The sequence below is a fragment of the Alligator sinensis genome, unplaced genomic scaffold, assembly GCF_000455745.1.
Source record: "Alligator sinensis unplaced genomic scaffold, ASM45574v1 scaffold140_1, whole genome shotgun sequence".
In the NCBI taxonomy this organism is placed as follows: domain Eukaryota; kingdom Metazoa; phylum Chordata; order Crocodylia; family Alligatoridae; genus Alligator; species Alligator sinensis.
In genome coordinates, this window is record NW_005841836.1 from 5,449,631 (window position 1) to 5,470,779 (window position 21,149).

Below are 21,149 nucleotides of genomic sequence, written 5' to 3' on the forward strand. Positions count from 1 at the left end.
CTGAATGGTAGAACCAAAAAAAAAAAATCCAGACCATCTCATCACTCTCATTCAAGTTTCTCGTTCAAGTTTCCCCAATAGCCTCAAAAGCAGAAAAAAATAAAAACCACTCAATCCATGCAGTAGTACTGGTCACACGGTGCTCACAAACAAAGGGCAGTTCAGGCAGTTCCTTGGGCAATGCTGAATCTGACTGCTTGCCCAATCCATTAACATCATGCACATCATCCAGACCATCTCATCACTCTCATTCAAGTTTCTCGTTCAAGTTTCCCCAATAGCCTCAAAAGCAGAAAAAAATAAAAACCACTCAATCCATGCAGTAGTACTGGTCACACGGTGCTCACAAACAAAGGGCAGTTCAGGCAGTTCCTTGGGCAATGCTGAATCTGACTGCTTGCCCAATCCATTAACATCATGCACATCATCTAAAGCCATGGGGATGACAGGCAGCTGCTCATTGGGCTCACGGGACTCCGTTTCCATCTCCACATTCGGCAAGCTAGAGCTGAGACCACCCATTGTAGCGAATAATCCTTGCTGTAAGTGACAGCCAGCAAGCAGACCATCGATATTACCCCACTTCTTGGTGGTCACATTGCCATGAAGTGATGTGCTGCTCTCTGTTCTTCCCCACACTGGGCTGGTGGATTGATGATAAGAGTAACCCTCCATGTCATCCAGAAGCATCCTAACAGAAGATAGAAGGAAGTGTCAGGCCGCCCTGTATTAGCAGGCAGAAGTCTAGGGGATAAAGCCTTTTCTTCTACCAGTATACAGTATGTGACTGCAGCCTAAGGCTTGGTATACTCCTAAACCACAAAATGAAAGCTTAAGTCACCAGAAATCCCCTGAGGGAGAAAGAGGGGAAGGAAGTGCAAGGATGGGGGAAGAGGTCACCGTTTGCAGTGGGCTACCAAACAGCTGAAGCACAGCCCGTGATTTCATCCCCCCTCCCCAGTGGAGGACAGTCATGCCCACAGGAGGCCTGGCATAAAGGGGTGTTGTTTTAGTATTTTCTCCCACCTATATAAAGCCTATGTATGCCACTGAATAAAAATCGCAAATATCTAGCCTTTGACACACTTCTTACTCTCAGTTACAATTGGATACTTTGGAATAATTCTGGGTAGCATATTAGTCAATGGGGAAACTTTACAGCTAAGGTGCTAATCCAATATTGGTAAGCCTATTTCATTCAGGCCCTAAGTACCTCTGCCATGGGGCAGAGAGCATCTTACTCTGTCCCTTGTGCAATACTGTAATTGCTAGCAACTCCAGTCCTCCTAAAGGAGGTCTGTGGGGAAATTTTGCAACTCATCCAGTTACAAGCAACACCTCAGATAACTAGCTGGGTCTTAAGTGAAAAATCCAGGCACTCAGATAGCCTTACTTACATCTAAGGGAGCTGTTTCCAGCCCTTTCTGGGCTCACAACTCTACCCTTTTCTGATTAGCCCCACAGAAATTCAGTCATCACACTTATTAGAGCTGGAACCCACTTGGGAGTCCCTTGATTTGGGAGACCCCAGAATGAAAACCAAAGGTTTAAATGCATTTGATGCTGAAAATGTAATTATAGAGGGATGGCTCTATACCTTAGCAAAGTACTCACCATTTCCAAAACTAGAAAACAAAGATCACCAAGCCCTGATAGAAAGCCTGAAGCAAGCTTCTTGATTACCATTATTCTTTCTCCTAGCCTAAACTCAAATGAGTGTCCACAGGCAGACCCAGGATTTGGCAAAGGGGAGTGTGGAAGTAACCACCCACACTGCAAAGGTGGCTGCTTTCCTTGCTCCCAGCCTCCCCTCCCACCGGGTATACAGGCAGACTGCACCACTGGAGCCTCTGGGGATTTGTTTGAAGTCCCCAAAGCACATAAGAATCCCCTCTCCCTTCTCCCCAGTGCTCAAAGGCATGTCCCCTCCCTGCCTGCCACTTTCCCCACAGTCCTGGGGGAAGGGGAAGCTGCAAAGCTGCTTCTGCCTGCTCTACCTGGACTGTGCAGAGGCTGGGCTCAGCAGCAGCAGTGACAGGCGGGGGGTTAGGAGGAGGGAGGGGAAGTGGGTTTCCCCACCCCATGCCTGCTCTCAGGGGACCAGACAGAGTAGGGAAACCCACCCACTGGCCATCTCTACTGCTGCCATTACCCCCTGCTGAGTCCCATCCCCACACAGTGTGGCTGGAGCAGGCAGGAGTGGATTTGGGCTTCCCATGTCCCCTAGGGCAGCAGGGAAAACAGGCAGATGGGGAAGAGGAGGGGGCATGCCTTTGAGAACAGAGGGAAGCCCTTATGTACTTTGGGGACTTGAAAAAACTCCCCAGAGGCTCCCATGGCTCAGTCCAGTCCAAAAGGGTGGCAGCCTTGCCACTGCAACCCCCCTGGGGACACTCCTGTGAGCATATGCAACTGCTGGACACTAAAAGTAACCACAGCAAGCCACGGTGATGCAAACACTGCCCCAGTAATCACCATAGTCAAAGGAATCTGATTTCAGGCACTCTACAAGCAGAATCCACACGCACATGACCTTAAAGGAAAAGGCATCAAGAGGCAAGTGCCAACCAAACACCCCAGTATGGTAACCACCAAAGTGAAGATTATGTAACCAGTCACCGTGACATAAACCTCATGTCAGGGAAACCGACTGCATCCATGTGTTCAACAGGGAACATTAGTCTCTTTAGAAAGACACAAGAACCCTGTCCTATCCAAAGAATACCCATGAGCACATAATTAAACCACTTGATATATTATGCAACACAAGTGAAGAAACAGCACACTTTTACTCAAACATGTATGACCAGAATAATAGTGACAGTGATGACCACTATTCTGTAAGCTCTTGAAACAGTTTGGCAAATACTTAGGAGAATAAAACTGTGATTTTCAGAAGGGAGTAATGATTTAGAGTGCCTCGGATTTTGAATGCCCAAGTTGAAGGTCAATTTTGAGTATTTCAGTTTTTGGTTTTCCAAATTCCATTTTGAAAACCTTGGCCCAAATTTGTTGAGCCTAACACCTAACTTAGACTGAACGCACTCAAATGTACACTGTACATCAAAAGCAGTACCAAAGTGCAACCCAGATTCATTGTAGAGAATACATTTGTAACTCTATCCTCAGCTTAGATATGCCTAACCTAACACCTATTAAGAAAGAGATAGAAAAGTCTAATTTTTCTTACTGCACTGGGATCTACTGGGAAATGCAGCCCTTATCCATGAACAAGAGAATCGCTCGAGATGGGATGTTTCTTGTAATTCAGATTGACTAGTCATAAAAATATGCCAGACAAATGCAAGTAGAATCCTCAGACTGCACCCCTACTATCCCTGGAGATAGTTTTGTAATATAGTGTCTCCAAACCAGAGAAGGAACAAACTGTGCAGAGAGCAGAAGCCCTGCTGTGCATACAACTAATTCCCCACCAGCTGGGTCACAGAATTTCTGAGGTCACAATGGCAAAGCAGGACTGCTAATCTAGGACAAGAATGCATCTGCATCCTGATTGGTAGAGAATGGTGACATCATCATCAAGATATCCATTTTAGCTGACTACAAGTCTCACGTGGGTTGAACCTTTCGTCGAGATTGCTGTGGGTTGGGCCTTTGCTTCTTGCATTCTGTACAAAAATCACATTCTGTAAATCAAAGGACTTCTAAGATCTCTGTAAATTAGGAATGTAACTGGATATTTTTCTTTCCAAAATTGAGTCATTTGATACCATCTGTTACAATTGTACAGTATACTGGTATTATTGTACCTTTGTCTGTTGAATTGCTGAAGCTTACTTTTTAATGTAGGGGCTTAACAAAATTTCAGTTTATTTCAAGGGTTGCGAACCTTGTCAGTTTATTTCAATCAGTTTTTGCCAGGAGTAAAAACTGGTTAACCACCTGGTGAGAAGTTCCAGGTATCCCTTAGGGACACGTTGGCATTTCACCACAATAATTAGCAACAGGTAATGAAATCTGCAACAGTGGGAGGTGTTGGGTCATAACAACATTAGCCAGGTGTGATGTGGCTGTAAGACCAGTAACAGGGGCTTGAGGGGATGAAAGAATGGTCAACATATGTAGAAGGTTTTTATCTGGAGAGACCAATAGGAAGATTATGAAAGCAGGAGAGTGAGGTAAAGAGATCAGTAGGAGATGGCTATAAAAATGGAAAGAGGAGACACTTCCTATCTGGTAGAATGGAACTATAAAAGGGGAATCTCTTGCTATAGCAAAAGGAAGCCCCATTTGTGATTCTGCATTTCAGGCTATGCTAACAAAGGGAAAGAATTTCTCATAAATAGAAAGAGCTCGTCTTCCTAAGGCAGGGGCGGACAATTATTTCGAGTGGAACACCGCTTACCGAATTTAGGTAAGCTGTCGAGGACCACATTGTTAGCCCCACCCTTTGACAGGTGCCCTGCCCTGTGATCAGAAGTCCTGCCTCCTAACCCCTGACCTTTGCCACCAGAAGTCCCTCCCCTTGGCCCCAGAAATACTCTTTTCAGCTAGGGGGTTTGCCATCTCAGGACCAGAAAAATACCAAATTATATTCTAAAAATTGAACATCTACAACATGCATTAATTTGATTTCAAAAAATATTTTTGTCCTGATTTACTTGCATTTGTGTAGTGTACATAGAGGGGATTGCACAATAGCTTAAAATGAAGTCTTACTCTTATATTGTGGGGGGCACAGGGTGGTGGGTAGACTTACAGGGGGCTGTTGGTGTGTGGGTATGTGAGGTGTAGGTGCGGGAGCATGTGGGTGTGTGCATGGATATGTGGGGTATGGGTGGGTATGGGGTTTGTGGGGGCACGTGTATGGCAGCGTGAGGGGGGGGATGCATGTGTATGGTGGGGTGTGAATGCAGGACTCACCCTATGAACACACACACACACACAGGGTGGTGGGTAGACTTACAGGGGGCTGTTGGTGTGTGGGTATGTGAGGTGTAGGTGCGGGAGCATGTGGGTGTGTGCATGGATATGTGGGGTATGGGTGGGTATGGGGTTTGTGGGGGCACGTGTATGGCAGCGTGAGGGGGGGGATGCATGTGTATGGTGGGGTGTGAATGCAGGACTCACCCTATGAACACACACACACACACACCCCTCCTGCTCCTGGCCTTGGGGTAGCGGTATGGGGCCATGCTCCCACAGTTCAGTGACAGCTGGGGGCCATATGGTACTGGAGCACCCGATGGGCAGGCAAGGAAGCAGTGAAAGCTGCAGCAGATAGAGGTTTCCAGCTGGGGGAGGGCAGGGGCTGGGAGTGGGGCAGGGCTGACCTTGCTACTCAGTCCTGTCAGCTTCCCCTGAGTCCTACTACCTCTGGCTCCTGTCATCTTTTGCAGGCAGCCAGAAGCAGATAAATACACATTTTCTAAATATTTTAGGGGCCCCATGGGCTGGATAGAATGGCCTGGTGGGCTGGATCTGGTGTGCAGGCCATATTTTGCCTGCCCCTGATCTAAGGGTTCAAACAAAAGGGAGGGGAAGAACTCAAGTTTTGCTATAGCTTAGAACAGTTTTACATAGGGAGAAGTATGCTTCTGTTTAAGCTCACCTCCATTCAAAACATGCAAAAGCAGGACCCCATTTTCCACCATTTATTTATCTGCCTTCTTCACTTCTTAAAAGATTACTCTAAGCATTTTGTTTTCACAACACTTAGCAGCTGATATGAGAGGCAGGGACAGAAGCAATAATTGAGTCAGCAGCAGATGCACAGGTCAAACATCAAAGGGTACTACATAATGGTTTCCAATCCAGTGCACAGCTCTCCCACAAGCTAGAGAAAATGGCAAACAGCCTCACTTTTTCCCATCTGATCTCTTCTTGCTTTCCATCCCTGTGCTTCCTCAAAGGAAATCCATTCACTCCTTGTCTCCACTCTTACACAGCTGTAAGGTCGCCCCATTTACTCAGGTGGCTGTCTTGTTCTTTCCACTTATCTGTTATTCATTATAGAAACCCTGTGCTTTCATCTAAATATTTAGAAGAAATGTAGAGATGCCTGTGGGCATGAAGTTTTGTGCTAGCAAGGGCTGCTTCCAACAGAAATCCTCCAAAAGAAGCCCTCATCCATATGTACGTTTTACCTGTGTGTGCATGTGTGTATATAGAAAATAAATAAAAATTTGGGTGAGGATCTAAACATGTATATAGGTTACATTTCCTTATTTAGAAGTTGCATGGCTTTATTTTTTTTAAACCACACACGCACCATGCCATTTCTACATAAGAAAGCTACACGTACACCCCCCCACCCACATACCCCATGGCTTCTTGGACAACTGATATAACAGTTTACAAGACTGCACAATTTTTTGGCCCCCCCCCCCCAAAAAAAAAAATCTAATGAAGAGAGAGACAGCCACTAAAAGAAAAAGAAAAACTTATTTTAAAAAAATCCTGCTTCTCTCTCATTCCCAGAACCAGGCTCATGTAATGAAATGCTGAATAGTTTAAGCTATATTTTAACAATTAATAAGTCATAAGCACTGATTAAGGTTTAAGAGTGCTTCAGTTACTCAATACACTTGGACCACTGATGCTTTTATGAGAATCCTAGGTGTGGTGAGCTACAATAAAGAACAAAAAAATCCCTGCCTTCCTGTATTGAGATCTTTACAAAACTGGAAAAGTTCTTTATTCACGTTTTTTCACATCAACTCTGAATTTTACTCAGCTTGTAGCACTCTTCACATTTGTCTTAGCAGTCAGGCCCATTTTTAATATTTTTTAAAAATTGCTTTTAAGGTCCAAACAACTGGAAAAAATATTCACATTCAATCAGAACTGCAGACAAGTCTATGAAGGAGGAAGCAGGGATTGGTTGCAAGAAAATGGAGACAGTTTAGAAGTTGTATTTGTTTGCTTTAAGCAGATGTGGTGTCTTGACTCAAATTATCCTTGATCCAACTTCAAGGTGACTATGCCAAACTTCTACCCCAAAACCATAAAGGTTCTTGATTTGACAAACATGCAACAGAACTAAACTCTTTTTATACCTAGCCACTTGAGATTTTTGATCATTTAAATACAATTATGGTAAAAATGAGAAATTAGCCATGACAAGGTTATAAATAGAAAATTTATATGCAATTCCAGTACAAATACCATAGCATAAATCTGCAGAGCTTTTAGTATAAAAAGATAACTTTGCATAACATTTCAATGAAAAAAAGCTATATAAACAACAAACATTGTTAAACACAGTTATAACCTAGACAGGGTATTCTAAGACTTACATGCAGGTTTGTATTTTCACTCAAAACTTTGAGAAATACAAGCAGAAGTAGAATGGCCTCATTTGTGCTCAACGTAGGCTTAAATTTTTCATAGACACTTCAGAGACATTTGGACTGGAAGGGACACGGGAGGATCATCGAGTCCAGCCCCCTAAGTGACTTACTGATTTTTTTTTAGATGCCTCAATTTTGGGATGAGAGATTTATGGTGAGGTATCGTAAGGAGGCCCAAAAGGCAATGAACACTCAACTTCTGAAAGTTGGGCATTCAAAAACCATCAGTCACTTTTGAAAATGTGGACCTCATCCACAAGACTTAAGAGCGCTACATTAAACCTAACAAACATTTTCAGCCAACTGAGAGCAACAGCTTCTCACTAAAAGGCATTCTGTCTATATTCAACACTCAGGGTGAATTGTGCCTCAGGAAAAAAAACAAAACAAAAAACCCTCAAATGACTCAAAACAGAGAAGAGTGGATGCCAACAATATTTTGAGTTGGCACAAATGGCAGGTGTCAACCCTTTGGATAATGCAGTAACACTGCAATGTTAATACTGTTGTAAACAGCACTACAGCACTATAATCATGCAATTTAAAGATTGACAAACAAGGTATTTTTTCAGTGCAAGAGCATAAATCCTGCAGGACTCATACCGACACATTTTTATTATTATTGCACCACAAGCACACCTTTTTTTCTCATCAAGGAGAAATTTGCTCTTTATAATGCCCCTTTAATAATATCCCGTTTGGCTAAAGTTCGAAAATAGATTTCCTCCATAACCCAAGAATCATTCATGTTTTATTACAGCATTCTACCTAACACTGACATACAAAAGTAGCATTATTACAGATGATGGGGATGTGAACATTGGTGTAACATTTTGTAAAAATAAAAATGATCCATCATTGTACTTTTAAAAAAGACCTTTCAATATAAGAGATCAATATTCAAATCACATTATGTGCTTAAAGGCTTGCTGTTCAGGAATGAGTTTCCCTCTTGCATTATATCACATGAAACAAATTTTACATATCTTCATCCAGATTGGATTTTCACTGAACTCTTAGTAGACCAGCACCCCATCTCCCCCCTAATCCCCCAACAATGACATGCAAAAATGCCCTTTTACTTCAGTGGGAGTTTTGTGAGCAGAAAGAGAGAGAGAGAGTTCCAAGAACTACATGCAAGTTTCTGGTGGTTCTTATAATACCCTGTAATACCTACACCTGTATAGCGGTAATATTCCCCACTTAAGATTTAATAACCAATATGGACACTGATGTCAAGAAATGGGATAATCTTGTAAGGAATAACTTACACATCCAAACCTGGATTTTCAAAAATAGGTGCCTGAATTCAGGTTCATCTTCAGACACCTCAATTAGAAACAGATCAATGAGTCGGTACATACAGCATTTTTTTTTTAAAGACACAGAGAGGTCTTGTATGCTCTGAATTTTTAAATACTCAACCTTTAAGCCTAAAAGATGGCTCTAGGAAGGCACCTTTAAGCTTTAGATCTTTGCCAGGCCTATTTGGCAGTCTAACATGGATAGCTCACACTTCATACGACTTACATTTGTTGGAGAACCTCATGCTCCCACTCATTTTTTTCCTATTTTTTCAAAATGTTCTTCTCCTGCTTTAGCAACTCACACAGAGATGAGAGAAATTTACTGCACTGTGTGGGGGTAGGGAGGGGAAGGACAGTACAGAGTTCTGTTAAGTGTGCTAAGTTTTCTGTCTGACAGCAAATGTGATTTACATCAACTATGTCCCATTAAAAACAGCGGACCTCAGCTACACTACGGAAGTTTAGGGGATTGTCTCCAGACAAGTCAGGCCATCTGCTCTCATTCATCATCTCTTATTTCAGAGCAGTGCAACAAAATATTTACTCCCATAACTGCTTAATAAATCTTCTCCAAATCCAGGTACAAATCTAAAAAGCTAGACAATAAGGTAATTAAATCTTTATGGTTGTCAGAATACCATAAATACCTGACTTGACCATACTTCTGTCACGGAGACAATTAAGTACAGGTCCAAATCTGATCTTTACCTTCAGGATTTCAGTAAAGCAGGTGTAACTACAATGATGTGAACAAACCAAGATCAGGCCCTATGAACACAACATACACACAACATACATAAGCAAGTATTGAAACCACTCATGACAGTAGAAAGATTGCAATAAAGTTTGTATTATCAGTAAAACAAGCAACTCAAGACCAAAATTGACTAGTCTCAAAAAAAGAGACCTTTGTGCACATGCAATATCCCTTGTCTAACACAAGGGGGCTAACGCTCTGTATTCTTGGAAAACAAAAATAGAGCAAAGCTACTTAACCAGCTTTATGAAATAAAAAAAAGGGGGGGGACGACAACCCCAAAACTTTGCTTCTTATGCAATCTTGATCAATACACTACCAAAATTGGAACATTCAAGATTTCATATTCAATCCCTTATCGTAAATCAAGCCAACTGGAACAAGGGAAAAAAATGATTTACTGAATAAACTAGAAAGCATGAGGGGCTGTCAGCAGATTAGCTTAAGAGCGATTTTCACTTCACGCAATTCAAAACAGCCCCATATAGATTAAAGAAAAGAGTACAACCAAAAAGCTATTTCTTTCATTCCCTGGTGTGTTTTTTCCACTACTTCTGCCAGTAAAGCCAGCACACTAAGGGGAAAACCATGAGAAGCGTTTTAGTTAATAATATTAAAGTAGTCCTAACTGCCAAAGAACTACTCTGGACTGGGAATGGCCAAAAAACAAACGAAAAAAACCCCTACAGTTCTCTGCATATGGCTAGCTTTTAGGGTGTACTACTTTAGAAAGGAATATATTTCATGGTAATATCTTAAAAAATAAAAGGCTACACTTTGGCAAAAATTCCCTCTTCTTATCCTCTTACTAAACTATTTTATTTATTTTTAGAACTCCTGAGGTTCAAGCTTGTCATATGAAGCACACGGTCAAAAAAAAATCCCAAAACAAAAGAACAACTTGGATTATGAGACAATGACAACTATCTGAACCCCTTGGGTATTAAAACCATCATCTGAAATAAGTCTGACTTCTGCGTTATGCCTCTGAATACATAATCAAGAGCTGAGAAACCTTGGGGCCCCACTTCAAGCACAGCACAAAAACCAGTCAATGTTATAACACTGTGGCATATTTTCACAATAAACTTGCAAAAGAAAGAAAACACATTAAAAAAAAAGGTGCTTCAGTTGAGAGCAATGAAAACAAAACCACCAGACAAAGAGGTTTTAATGGAAGACTATTAAGGTGCCTCCTTTTGCTACTTTATGGTGTGGCTGCTGTTCTCATGACATCTGAGGAAAATAAATACTTCAAATAGAAGAGTCAGACTTCTACTAAGCTACTTCAAGGCACTTCCAGTTAATGCAGGTAAGTGAATTCAAATTTGTATAAGCATTAACAGCAAGTCCCTCGTTCAAGTGTTCATTTCCCCTTCCTCTCATACATTTCTAAACAAATCAAATTTTACTTACGAGTGATTGTCATGGCTAATGTATTCTATAAAAAAAGTCTGGGCTGTAAGTTTATGAACAAGTACTGGTTTCAGAAAGAAAAGAGCCTGCTCAGGCAGAACAGAGGTTTTGCTTAATGTAAACACAAAACATACACCAAGTGTTTAGCTTCAGCTGCAGACCAAAAGGCCAAAAGGCCAAAAGGCCTGATACTTTTTTAGTCCACGTTTAAGGAAACTGCCACCAAGGGAACTATGGTCCACTATCAGCATCCTGGCTTTTACGCTGCCTTACTGAGCTCTGGGTCTCTGGATCGGCTGGAAGTTGTTCAGAGAGGTCTTCTATCTCTTCTGTCCCTGACCCTTCATCAACTGCAGAGTCTTCTTCTGAACCATCAGCACTTGAATGAGCCCCATCTTCTCCATCTGAAAGGTCCTTCTTTTCATCCTCAGCTTCTTCTAACTCATCTGCTGAAAGCTCTTCAGCCTCTTCCTGCTCTTCACCAGCAGTTTGCTCTACATTCTCCTTCTCAGTCACTTCAACTGAAACAAAACAAGCAGCAGAAATACTGAAATCCTAATGACAGCTCATCAGCTAATAAGGAGTTCAAGGAAAAAACAAATACTGTTGTAATTCTGGCGTAGCATTTAAGGGAGTGTGCAAAGGAAACGGAGGCCCCTAAATTGAAGTGGTGGGTTTTAAAACCACTGCTTCAATTTAGGGCCCTTTAAAACCCCATGTCGTGTACACCTGAATTTACCTGCTGCTCCAGTGGTAGGGAGGGGAGGGCGAGCTGCTGGTGGGCAGAGCGGTCCCTGGGCTACAGGGGGCTGGCTCGTGTTTCCCTCTGCAGCAGCGGCACCCCACCCCCCAGCAGCACTTGTTTGCAGGCACTCGGCTCAGGCAATCCCGGGGTGGGGGGCACTACAGCCGCAGAGGGAAGCACCAGGCCCCCACGCACCTCAGGCAGGCAGGCTCCAGGGAAAATAAAGATCAGGCTTGTCGCTTTTCTTGGGCAGAGCCTACCTTCCCAGGCTGCTGCCAAGCTACCTGCACGGGCTTCCTGCAGAGCTGCATGAAGCCTGGTGCTTCACTCCGTGGCTGTAAGGCAGCAAACTAAAACTCCTCAGGGGAGTTTTAGTTTGCTGCGCCCCAAGTCTTTTAAGGCTCATAACGCCACCAAATTTGCTACAAAGGCTGGAATTACTGCACAATACGCCACTGATGCATGCAAACGCCAGCACCATTTAAAGTGTTGCAAAAGCATTTAACCCACTTTAAAGTGTTGTGCACACATGCCCCTTGTTTTGTCTACACACAGCCATAGTCTTTTCATCATTTTTTTTCATTGTATTCTTAAATTTCAGTGTAATCTTTCCCGTTTTAAATTTGTTTTCCTTACTATCTGGCAAACATTTGTTTTCGTTTTGTTCATAATGGATTACAAGCTAACAACAGCGCTTTTTTAAAATTAATTCCTTAAATGTAGACCATTATCCTAAAAAGTCAGCAGAAACATAAGCAGCTCTTGGAATCCTTTTTGCCAGATAATCGCTGCAGTTGTGCCAGCTCATAAAGCAGACAAAGCATACATTTGTGTAGATCCAACATAACTAGAGTCTTTTTTCCGTTACCAAGAATGATATAACTCTTAATAAAATCTTGTACGTGAAGCCTACTCCCCACACTATGCAAATTTTGCTTTTGGCCAAAGTTGGGTCTAATGACTTGGCTGCATCACTTTATATGATGCATCAGACAGACAGGGTCTTTGTTTCCAATACTACTGAACCAAACCCAAATATCTGCCAACACACATAAATATAATCACGGTTTCATTCCCACAATTTCTATAAAATTACAGTTTCTTTGCCTTCAAGTGATAGAACTACACCAAAATAATAAGGTTCTTGGAATATGTTTGCCCAGAATTAAACACAAACCTGAATACTTATTTCTGCTGGTATATCAATTGGGACAGACTTTTTCTTATTCGTAACTGTGCCTCCTGCGCTTATAGGGAGAAGAGCCTTGCTCTGAGATTCTTCTTACTGACAAGATGGCAGGACTGGGTCTTGTTTAAATCGCAGGAAATGTAAAAGAGACTTTCCAAAGCCCACTTTCTATCCTCAGATGCAAACAACATGTCTGTCAAAGCCTATGGAGCAGTATTTATATAATCAGCAGAGAGAATGATAGATACAGAGAGAGAGCTAATCAGATGATTAAATGTGTAGTTTGTGTGGTAAGAGACAGCTGGTTCTAACGGACTCCAAAACTGCTTAGCGCCAGTCTTCCATCTACCATGCAGTTACCAAAATGACCTTCACAAAAATTTTACATAGCAAATCTGTTTACATTACATGAAAAAAAATAAGTAAAATTCTCATTTTGAGAAGCTGAATTTGACAGAATGACAGAGAACGAGCTCAGCTCTACTAAACACTAAAAGTTATTAGACTGCAACTGCAAAAACTTCAATTCCGGTGCTAACACAAAAGCAAAAAAATTGCCTAACTAAGCAAACTGATCACAAACAACAAATTGCATCTTTAGCCTTAGCAACTTCAAAACAACCCAAAAAACCACAATCCTGCAGTCCCCACAGGCATACAGTTCTGAAGTACTGCACAGGATCATGTGGATGCAAGGTAGAGTCAAATGAAGGTGAGCAGTAGGACTGAGGCCATCACCACTGCTTTTCCCTGCTGCTAAGCAGCACTGCAGTGCAGGGACAATCCCCCAGGTAGCTAACAGCCGCACAGTGCAAGGACAGCTCCCACAGAGGCTGAATGCTGCCAGACTACGGGCTGTCAGCTTCTGACCTCTGTACTGGATTACATAATATGCCCGACTGTATGCAGAATGTGTGTTAGGAAGCACAGGCGTCTGTCCCACCTGAGAACAAAACATTTGCACCTCTCTAGTCATGAAGCTAGAGAGAAAAAGTGGAATCTGGAGACCCAAAGTATTTCCAGGTCTCCACTGGTTTTCCATGCTATACCCCACTTTCCCCATCAGTAAAAGGAGTTTTGCCATTTTCCCCTTACGGAGTTACATGTCAAAGTTAACTGGTGTTTGTAAAGTAATTCGAGACCATCAAACTAAAAAACTTGGATGTTCACAGTATTTCCACAACAGGAAATATAAACAAGTGTCAGACATCTTTGTAGGACAGTAGTGCCCCCAAGCTTTCTGGCACACAGGCTGGATGAGTGGGTTAGGGATGTTGTAGGAAATGCTCAGAGACATGTGTCACTTACTCCGTTGCCCTAATGCAAGCTTAAAAAAAAAAAAAGACAGAAAGAGAGAGGCTGCTGACACATGGACCCCCCCCCCGCAAAAAAAACCCTTACGCTTTACTGGAAGAAGCAGCGCATTAGTTCGACCCAGCTCCGCAGCATTTTTATAGATCACACTCTTCAAATGGGCCTGTTGGAGCTTTTATCTAAAGCTGATCCAATCAGCTATTGGATAAGAGAGCCAAAAAAAAGCCCTGCTGAAGCTCCCACTCTATACAGACATTAGAAATGTTGGGTCAAACTAACACAATGCCTCTTCTGGGCACGCACAGGCTCAGTGCACGGGTGTGCCGAGTTTAAAGTAAAGTGCCGTTTTTGTGTTTTTACATCTGTAAGCAGCCAGCTAGAGCTTTCTGGTCAATGGGATATACACTAGTAGATAAATATCACTCCAAAGGTCTGTTTATGCACTCAAAGTACTTACCAGAGGTTTCATCTCTGTACCTTGATTTGGCTGGGCAAAGGCAGTCTGATATCAAAACCAGGATCTGAGAAAAAGGAAAATGTAGTTCAGTGATCAATCAATAAACACTGCACTGCTAACCAATTTGTATTTCTACAATATAGTATACTCATGATGAAATTTAAAATTATTCTTGTTACAAGTTCATTAATGTAAGAGAATGCACCATCCTGCAGAGAACAATTTGTTGCTGTACAACTCCTCAGTAGTGCATGACAATTATATCAATTACTTGACCATTTCAAGCTTATTTTATACTGAAGGTACAACCCCTTTATCAAATCAGTTATATGGAAAAATTAGAATTAATACACAGAGTAGATTGTTAGACTAACAAGCCAGATGTTAATTAACTGAGTGACAGACATTATGTAGATGGTCTATAATACAATTAATTCACTTCTCGCATGCTTATATTGCATTTTATAAACTATTAATACACCCTTAAAAAAAAAAAAAAAATCAAGTGACCATTAAAGGATTATTTCAATATGTTGCTGTTACAGTCTTCCAAATCAGAAGTGTAAAAAGATAGCTACACAAAATATAATAGAAAACAAACCAAGTGTCATTTGCCAAGGCAGGAAAAATAATGGCTCTGGTAAACTTTTAACAGCTACCATATAGCATCACAGCCTTCAGTGGGAACTGCACTTAAGATTTCATAGACATCAGGGCTGGAAGGGACCTCGGAAGATCATTGAGTCCAGCCCCCCGCCCAAAGGGCAGGAAGTCAGCTGGGGTCATAGGATCCCAGCAAGATAAGCATCCAGTTTCATCTTGAAGGTGTTCAATGAAGGCGCTTGAACCACCTCCGGTGGCAGGCTGTTCCAGACCTTGGGGGCTCGGACAGTAAAGAAGTTCTTCCTTATGTCCAGCCTGAAACGATCTTGAAGTAGTTTGTGACCATTCGACCTCGTCATCCCTTGGGGCGCTCTGGTGAACAAACGTTCCCCCAGATGCTGGTGGTCACCCTTGATAAACTTGTAGGTGGCCATCAGATCACCCCTGAGCCTGCGCTTTTTCAGGCTAAAGAGCCCCAGGGCTCTCAGCCTGTTATCGTAGGGTCTGTTTCTCTGACCTCTGATCATGCACGTGTCTCTTCTCTGGACTCTCTCAAGCTTCTCCACATCCTTTTTGAATTGTGGAGCCCAAAACTGGACACAGTACTCCAGCTGCGGCCTCACTAAGGCCGAGTACAGGGGGAGAATGACGTCCCGGGATTTGCTTGAGAGCAAAAATAAAAATGTTTGTGCACTCCCTGCTCCTCCATTGCAGAAATCTATTTTAATCCGTTTTTAAAAACACACTTATTCTCTAAAGCAATTGGCTCCAAAATGTGGTACCTCTACTTTTGCTATTTACACACTCTCCTTTTTCATCCCTAAAGCTATTTCTTTCGGATTTGGGGGTTCCCAGTTCCTGTCATCTTGCTTTAGTTCAATCTATTCTAGATGGAGCTTTACCTGACGATTGCCTAAAAACGAGGCGCTGAACGCCGCTGCTTAGCGGCGTTCCTGTCAGAGAGTGCATTTTGCACGGGTTCTGTGATTTGGATTGACATACCACTTGTTTCTGTATAAATATGAACTCGCCATTTTCTCAACCTCCTGAAACCCTCAATATTTTGGATCTTGGAAATGGCCCGTCTCCTTATATGGTACTGGAGCAGCCGCTAAAGTTAGAGAGAGAGTTTTGCTAAAAGCTCTTTCCATTCTGGTGTTAGAAAGGAAAAAGGAGAATTGGCAATTGGGAAATTCAAGTGCAACTGCTTTCTCCGCTTGGTTCAGTAGAGGCAGAGTTGCTTGCTGGCATTCAGAACTCACTCTCTATTCTCCAAATAGTTTTGAAAAATAACAGGGTTCAGAAGGATGCCAAGGTGGGCTAAGTGGAGAAACGTGAATGTAGTGGGTAGGGTGCGTGAGAAAGTCTGTTACTAGAAATGGATTTACCCTGATCTTGCAAGCTGCTCTGCAAGGGGGGATTCCTGCCCTGCAGGAAATCAATGGGGTCTGTGGGATGGAAGGGACAACCCAGCTTTTGGCATATTTTCCATACTCTATGGACCCCTGGATTTGCAGTTTAGTACATCTACACAAACAGCCATCTATCTTATTCTCATCCTTCTAGAACCACATGAAGGCTGTCACTCCAGCTCATATGTTATTCAGAGTTAATTCAGTGTCTGCAATTTTAGTCACTATATATGGATAACTATAGGAAGCTGAGTGGGGCTCACTCCGCTATCTGAAAAAGGACTTTTTATTGTCCTTGATGCTCAAAGCTAGCTGGAGTTCAGTTGCAGCCTTGGCTTTCCTGGTCTGCTCCCTACAGGACTGGACCAGTGCAGAATAATCCTCCTTGGAGGTGACTCGCATCCTCCATCCTTTGTAGGCCTTTCTTTTTAGCCTCAGGAGGTCTGCTAGGTCCCTGGAGAGCCAGGGGGGCTGCTGTGCCCTCTTGCTGCCTTTCCTCCGAGATGGAATAGACTTAGCTTGTGCATTGAGGATCGCTCCCTTGAGGAGCAACCACTCCTCTTGAACTCCCCTCTCCCTGTGGTCACAGTCCCTTAGGGCCTCACTGACAAGCCTCCTGAGCTTGTCAAAGTCGGCTCATGACTGACTTTGACAAGGAACATTAAAAGGTCATGTTCCTCTTTTCCCATCTTAGCCAGACTCCTAAATAGCCCTACCTCACTACAAGCAGAAGGCAAAGACCTGCCTAAAATGGTAGGTAGCTGCTGTCATCTCAAAATTTGCCATAGCCCCCCCCAACCTGCCCTTCCAGCATTGTTGCCAAGCACCAGGAAGACCCTGGTGCCCCACCAGCCCCAGCCTGCAGCTGCAGCCTGCTGTCGTCCTGCACGCATGTCCTGCACGCAGATCCGGGGGCATGCACCCCGCAAGAAGAGCCTGGCACAGCCCCCCAGCCTGTAGCCTTCCCGGGATGCATGTAACAACAAGAGCTGCATCCTGCCATGCTGCACCCACTGACAATTCCCTCACTTTGCTCCCTGCTGCAGCTCCAAGCCTCTGCTTCTCCCCACTCACCCCAGCTCCTGCTGCAGCAGCCCCAGGAGCAGCCAATGTCAGTTGCCTACAGCTGCTGGGCTGCATCATGTCCCAACCCCCCGGGGCTCGACCTGTCACCACTTATCCCAGCTCCTGCTGCACCAGATCTGGGAGCAGCTGACACCAGTTGCCTGCACCACGGCACAGCACAGCCCTGGAGCTGGGGTGAGTGGGGACAAGCAAAGCCCCAGGGAGTTTGAGGCACAGTGCAGCCCAGTGGTTAACCACTCCCAGAGCAGTTTCTGCAGGGGCTGGGGTGAGTGAGTCCTGAGCCCCATGACCCATTTCCCTCCCCGCAGACTTACCTGTTGGGGAGGGGGGGGTGCCAATGCCAATCACATGTGAATTTACCTTGCATATCATAAATTTGGGGTATAAAAAGGGTCATCGCATAACAGCTAATTTGCATATGTAGAACCCACATAAAATCGAGGGAAACCTGTATTTTGAGTGTTATCATAATTGTGCCATAAAAATCACAAACCTGCAACAATTCTATGAACATGTCGCCAGTTGCTATTCCTTACACAATAAAGATCTTAATCGTGCCAGAAGCATAATATGTACCAGGGACCTGAAGGGCCACGCCTTAATCAAGGACTTATTCTGTCAGAATTAAGGTCCGCTGTCTGAACCACTCCAAGCAATTTTTTTGCCTCAAAAACACCAAAGCAGATGTCCAGTCCACATCCATTAGCTAACTGACTACCGAGCATGCAAAATGATTTATGTAATTCTGGTACGATGGCAAAAGCTAGAATAGCATGATTGCTCCCCTTGCCCATTTTCCTGAGGACAAAACACTCTGAAGAATAGCGTAGCTTCTCTCCCACCCCCCGAAAAGTAGCGCAGATCCAATCTGCAAAGGAACCTATTAGACACGTGGTCTATAGAGCTGAAAACAGCATAAAAATAAGATACCCCTGCGATGTCACAAGAAGTTGCCCCTTGGTAAAATTGAGCCAAATTAAAGCAACAATGGAACCACACTGTAATCTGTCAACTCTCTTAAACCACTTTAAGTTCATGCTTTTGTAGAAGCCTCGGCTATAAAATGCATGTTGCATTTTGATCAAATAAATTTAGTCATGTTCAATGCATTTTTATTACAGTTGCATGCAATCTACCTGAATTTCTACCAAATATCATTAGGAGACTGAGCATGTATCTCCATCTTTCAATAAATCAACCATGTGGCTGACAACTGGTTGCATAAGACAGACCTTCGATAGTGTGCTTTAGGGGCTTTGTTTAAACTTCTTTGAGAAAAGCCTGATTAAGTAGTGCACTGAAGAAGCTAAAAAAAAAAAAAAAGATTCTTGCATAAGTTCACTTTTTCCCTCCCAGTTCATTTCTGTTTATTGAGCAAAAATAGTTTATCATACTTTTTCTGCATTATGGGGTAACATTCAGTGATTTGAATAGACTTTTCAGCCACAGAATCAAAAAAATACAACCCAGTAAATATATGCTCCTGGCTTAACAGAAGCATCACTTGCAAATGAATGGAAGTAATCCTTCTGCTCCATTCAGCACTGGCAAGGCTCTACCTGGAGTACAGTGTCCAGTTTTGGAACCCACACTTTAAGAAAATCGTGGACAGTTTGGAAAGAGCTCAGTGCAAAGCAACAAAAATGATTAGGGACTTGGGAAGCAAGACTCATAAGGAAAGGCAGAAAGAGCAGGGTTATTTAGCCTGGAAAAGAGAAGACTGGATGAGTGATTTTATAATAGTCTTCAAATATCTGAAGGGCAATTACAGAGAGGCTGGGGATGAGCTTTTCTCTGTTGCCATAGGGGACAGGACCTGGGAAAAAGAGTATGACATTAAGCTTCAGCAGGGGAAATTTAGGTTGGAGATTATGAAGAACTTGGATTTTGAGGGTGGTCAGGCATTGGAAAAGGCTATCTAAAAAACCTGTGAAACCTCCATCCTCAGAAGTTTACAAGAGTAGATCAGACAGATGCTTGGCTGGGATGGTTTAGTCAGGGATAATCCTGCTTTGAACTGGAGGCTGGACTAGGTGACCTTGTAAGGTCCCTTCCAGGCTTACTTTCCTATGAACCTCTGATCAACAGCTTCAAGGAGGAACACATTTTCACCTGTAACCATCTACAAGTCCATATTCATCCAACTCTCTTAAAATTAGTGCCGTGTTGATTTTTATCAGTGCTATAGGAGTTGCCAAACATGTTGGCCTGCAGGATGGATATGGTCGGCCAAGCTCCTGGAGGGGCAGAGAATTTGGTGGCAAGCTGAGAGATGGTGGCGTTAACTCCTGCAGTTCCCCGAGCCAACGCAGCAGCTCAGTCACCCACAGTGGTTAATGCTGCTGCTGCCACCACAATCTCCTGGCTCAGCTGGTCTCAGAGTCTTGCTCCTCTGAATATTTTCAACCAGAACTATTTGGTAAAATTTGACCAAAATCTGTGAATAGTCTTGAGTGACTGAAGCCAAACTTCAGCCAAACTATTCAACAAAGAGAATTCACCCATGCCCAGCTGCAGCTTTCCTGTGAAGTTTATGGTCATAAAAAGAAAGTAAAAAACCCCCCAAGAACAAATTAAAAAGTCAAAGTAGCAAAGAATTTTTGGGTTTTTTTAATTTTGAGTTGGCATATATGCATTGAGAAAGGTCCTGAATGAAGTTTCCACTGAAAGACCCGGAACAGGAACTTAATGATCATTGAGGCATTTCAAGTACGGCACATCTGCTCCAGACAACTATAAATACAGTGTCCACGGAGATTTCCATAATTTGCTTCTGTGCCTTCTCAATAATTGTCTCAGTAAATTTGCTGGACAGAAGACAGAGGTGCAAGGTGAACAGATGAGGAGGCTACAGATTTGGAAGTGCTAAGCAGATTTTTTTCTTCTATTTTCTTTATATTTTCCCCCTTTTTCTCCTGAGATTCTTCTGCTCTTAACAGAAACACTAAATGAATGAACTCCATGCTTTCAGTCTGAAGGAGCTAAAAGTGCCAAAGGGATGTAGAAAAAGCCAAGTCATTTATACTGACTGACATTCCCCTGCCTCTTGCTTCCTTTGTGTATGCTGCATTGAAGCACCTTAAGGTATAAAAGGAAAAAAACCCAGCAACTGCCATTTAAAGTACTGAGGCTGTTTGCTTGAGGGGGAGTAAGCAGGGGGAAGAATTTTAGGGAGTATATTTCTTTTCAACATAAATAAAGTTACTGTATCCCCTGGACAATTATCTGGCTTGTTTTGCATACTGTGTATTCTGGCTACTTAAACAGGCTTTGCTATGGGAAGATAATGTAACTTGAAATGAAAAGACTGTCTTTATCTCCACTTGCCTGCAAATATTTAAGATTGTGGCACATCTCAAAATGGTAAGGAAAACTTAAAAAGCAAACCATTCTGCCTTACAGGGAAATAGATCTCAGGCACCCAAAAGTAGAGTTTCCCCACCCCCTACAAGTAAATGCCACGAGATAAGCCAGGGGTTGGCAATGATTTGGGCTGGAGGGCCACTTAAGGAGTTTTGGTGAGCTGTTGTGAGCCAGGGTGGAAGGGAAT

At 43.0% G+C, this 21,149-nt stretch overlaps 2 protein-coding genes across 2 annotated transcripts in view; both read right to left on the minus strand.

Moving 5' to 3' along the window:
- The window catches only part of FNDC8 (fibronectin type III domain containing 8), a 15,708-nt gene extending 14,022 nt beyond the window's left edge, over positions 1-1,686 (minus strand). The window contains exons 1-2 of the mRNA XM_025202333.1: positions 1,598-1,686; positions 317-691 (exon numbers count right to left, since the gene is read on the minus strand). Coding sequence (XP_025058118.1) covers positions 317-691; positions 1,598-1,686 — 464 coding nt within the window. The remainder of the gene's footprint in view (positions 1-316; positions 692-1,597) is intronic.
- A 5,796-nt stretch (positions 1,687-7,482) lies between these two features.
- The window catches only part of TMX4 (thioredoxin related transmembrane protein 4), a 43,653-nt gene continuing 29,986 nt past the window's right edge, over positions 7,483-21,149 (minus strand). Inside the window, 2 exon segments of the mRNA XM_025202338.1 lie at positions 7,483-11,314; positions 14,499-14,562. Of these exon segments, the coding sequence (XP_025058123.1) occupies positions 11,025-11,314; positions 14,499-14,562 (354 nt within the window). The 3' untranslated portion in view covers positions 7,483-11,024.